General features: G+C 45.7%; 1 protein-coding gene across 1 annotated transcript; it reads right to left on the reverse strand.

The window, feature by feature from the left end:
• Nucleotides 1-407: 407 nt before the first annotated feature.
• Rexo5 (RNA exonuclease 5) lies at nt 408-2,409 on the reverse strand. Its single transcript, XM_089247827.1, has one exon. It carries the CDS (start codon nt 2,315-2,317, stop codon nt 410-412), a length of 1,908 nt encoding a protein of 635 aa, XP_089103953.1. The 5' UTR covers nt 2,318-2,409; the 3' UTR covers nt 408-409.
• Nucleotides 2,410-3,288: the final 879 nt, after the last annotated feature.

The raw sequence follows: 3,288 nt of genomic DNA on the forward strand, positions 1-3,288 counted from the left end.
AGAAACAATATCATTGTAGAGGGGCTATCGTTATATCTAGCCAGGGCCACTACTAAGAGCAAGCAGCCAGGTCTGGTGCCAGCCAGTAGCTTGAATTGCGAAAAATAAATAAGGGGCCGTTAAAGTATTACGTAAGCAAATTTTTAGCCATTTTTGACACCCCTTCCCCCCTTGTCAACAAAACGCTGATTTCCCCCCTCTGAATCCTAACTCATATTTTCATAAAGGGTGGTTGATGACGTAAGCATTATCCAAACCCCCCCCCTTTGTAATTAAAAGTCAGCAAATTGGAACAACCCCCCCATCGATGATGACGTAATACTTGAACGGCCCCTAAGTAATAAATTTCAAAAGATTTGAGGTGTGCTAATATTAGCCATTCAATGAATAATCGACAAAAAGACAAATTCTAAGACCATTTCGGCTTTTCATTTTTCAACTTCACCATACACAGACCGTTCTCGTACGCATCTCCCTCATTTTTCTTAGCGAGGCCGGTAGCGACAGTGACAAACAATGCTTTCTCCCCACACGCAATGTACAACCGTCTCAGATAGTCATCCAAAGAAGAGTAAAGTTCGGGCAAAAGTTGACAGCTGGAGACGTCCACGTGGCATATTGTTAGATTGTGATTCCCAACAGAATTTACGGAATGCTTGATTATTTTTTTTATGTCCGTTTTAATGATCTTCTGAACACAGCTGGTCAACATATCTTGCGAGTATTGGTCGTGAGTTTTTTGATCGGCTATTATACAAACCGTCTTTTTAAGGTTCTGTAATTTCGAGAAGAAGCTAGTACTGAGACCATTGTGTTTGAAATCCGTCCCTCCATTCGCAGTACCACTTTGAATCCCGTTAGGTAGGGTGCATTTAGATAGAGACTGAACTGCAGTCATGAATGGGCCGCTTCCAGATAAAATAGCATCTCCAAACTGCGGACCGTTCCTCAGCTTCAACTGCACGAGCTTCATGGTCGCGAAACAATCTTCGATTGGGTCATGGCCTTGCTCGCTGACTTGAATAGCTTCATTAAGAAACATACTAGACAAGACCCTAAGACCAACCTTTTTTGTCCTACAGCCACTCGTATTATATATAACGCTTGTATCGATCACATACGGGTGGATCATCTTCAAAGCATGCAGGTCAAAATTCAATGACTGCCCGCACAATATCGCATCCGGCGGCAGTATCGAACAGATCTTCTCCTGGACATCTTCCAGAGTCGTCTTCACCATTGACAGCATACTTGCTGTGACGCCACTATACTTAGTTAAGTAATCTATAACCTCACCCTTCGGTTTAACTAAAGTGTTAATAACGACTTCGAAGTCTTCGCTAATCATAGCTATCCTCGTCACATCCATCTTCCCCGATTCCATCCTGCACATCTCACAGTCCAGGGCATATAGCGGTGACTGAGGTGTGACGTGAGAGTACACATCCTTTGTGAAGCGGTACCCATCCGATTTTGAACCCTCAAAGACACTCATCGGTAGTGGAAAGTTCTCCATAACCAACTGGATAGGACTCAGCAATAGATGGAGTTTCGAGAACTCGTTAGCTTTAGATTTCTCCATGCTCTCCAATTCACATTCGGTTGGGAACATCGTAGACAATGATTTGAATGACGTGCACTTGGATAACCCGGGACTATCTTCAATGGGCTTCGGATTGTGACCGAGGCTCAAGTGTAAGCCACTGAATTCTTCGGCAAAGCGCATGGAGTACGACTCGGGCGTTATCACCTCAACCATGTCGCTGAATATCTCTAGCATGTTCGGGAAGCTGTCAACGTTGCTTACAATCTTATCCTTGGACAGCCCGTCGATGACGAACAGCACGACGTGGCTCAAGCTCCTTTCCCTCACCAGCTTGCACCACCTGGTGGTGCACATCGAGGCATTGCCCAGGACGGCTTTCAGGACGAGATGCTGGACGTCCTCGACGAACAGCGGGGCCAGGGTCTGTCCCGGGGGCCTGTCCTTGTTGTAGAAGACGAAGTTGACCTGGGCCTTGAGTCCGTGCTCGGTCAGGAAGAAAGACGGTTCCGGCTCTTGCTCTTTCTTCTTGAACATCTCCTGGACCTTGCGGAGATTTAAGACCTCCCTCTCGAGGTCATCGCCTTTGCTATTGGCTGTCGCCGCAGCACCATCCATCGATGATTGGACAGTTTTCAATCTCTTCGCAGATTCGTCGCTGCTTTCAGACACCAAGTTTAGAAAGGCTACGACTTTTCGTTTCTTGGACTCCCATCGCTTCTTCCTGCGGGAACTGATTCCGGGGATGACGTTTCTTGATTCCGTCGAAGACATCGCACAATTTGAAATTCAGTAACGCGTACCTTTAGAAATAAATATGGTGATCGCTGGTGTGGTAGAAAGTGTAAACACGAGCTTCACGTGGGGTTGATGGTGCTGATGCTTACTTTTCCGCAGTACACCAGACGTGATCCTTCCCCCCCACCCACAGTTTGGATTAACTGCTGCCATCTAGTACCAGATATAACAACCATTACAAAGTAGACCTATTACCACTACTCGCTTCACGTGACCATACGACCAGAGTATTTCAAGGCCTCAAGGAAAAGATCGAACAGCTTATTGATAGGTTGGAAGGAAACCAAGAGGATTTTGTTATCAGAAGGGCCTGCCAGAGAATAACTAACAACAGGAGATCAGACACAGAAGTGAATGATGAGTATCCCACAAGGAAAGACCCTGTATCATTGTATTAAATAATAGAGTGCGGTCATAGGCGTAAACTTCTATAGGGCCCATGGGCCCGAGCCCCCCCAACATTTTTGAAGACGCGGCTCAGCCCCCCCAAAAATTCGTATGAATATGGCTTATTCATTTTGCAATGATGAAAATTTTTTTTTTAACCAAAAGTTGTCCTAATTATGAATTAGTTAATGGAAACAATCTGCACAAAATTTTAGTTCTTTTAAAAAATCTGGATGGTCTTTGGCTTTCTTGTTCCATGACAATACGTTTATTTCATTTCTTCCCTGCCGTTCAATCCCCAATTGCACCCTCCATCGGTTCCAATCGGTCTCCATCGGTTACTGCCAGAAGGCACGGCTGAGAGGAAGATTCTTTGCGGTGTTGAGGGGGGCTCTTTCTTCTTTGCCTGTGGCAAAAACTGAGTGTCTCTCGATGGAGTGTCTCTTCTTTTGTTCACTGCGACCGGAGGACGGCCATGGCGCCGACATGAAAATAAGCCCAAAGATGCATGGTGGGGGGAGGGGGAAGGTTGAAAATTGGGAAGCAATGATATTGAAACC

This window comes from Pholcus phalangioides, unplaced genomic scaffold (assembly GCF_987345545.1).
Source record: "Pholcus phalangioides strain wild (caught in Gottingen) unplaced genomic scaffold, Ppha-v1.0 ptg000018l_1, whole genome shotgun sequence".
Classification (NCBI taxonomy): domain Eukaryota; kingdom Metazoa; phylum Arthropoda; class Arachnida; order Araneae; family Pholcidae; genus Pholcus; species Pholcus phalangioides.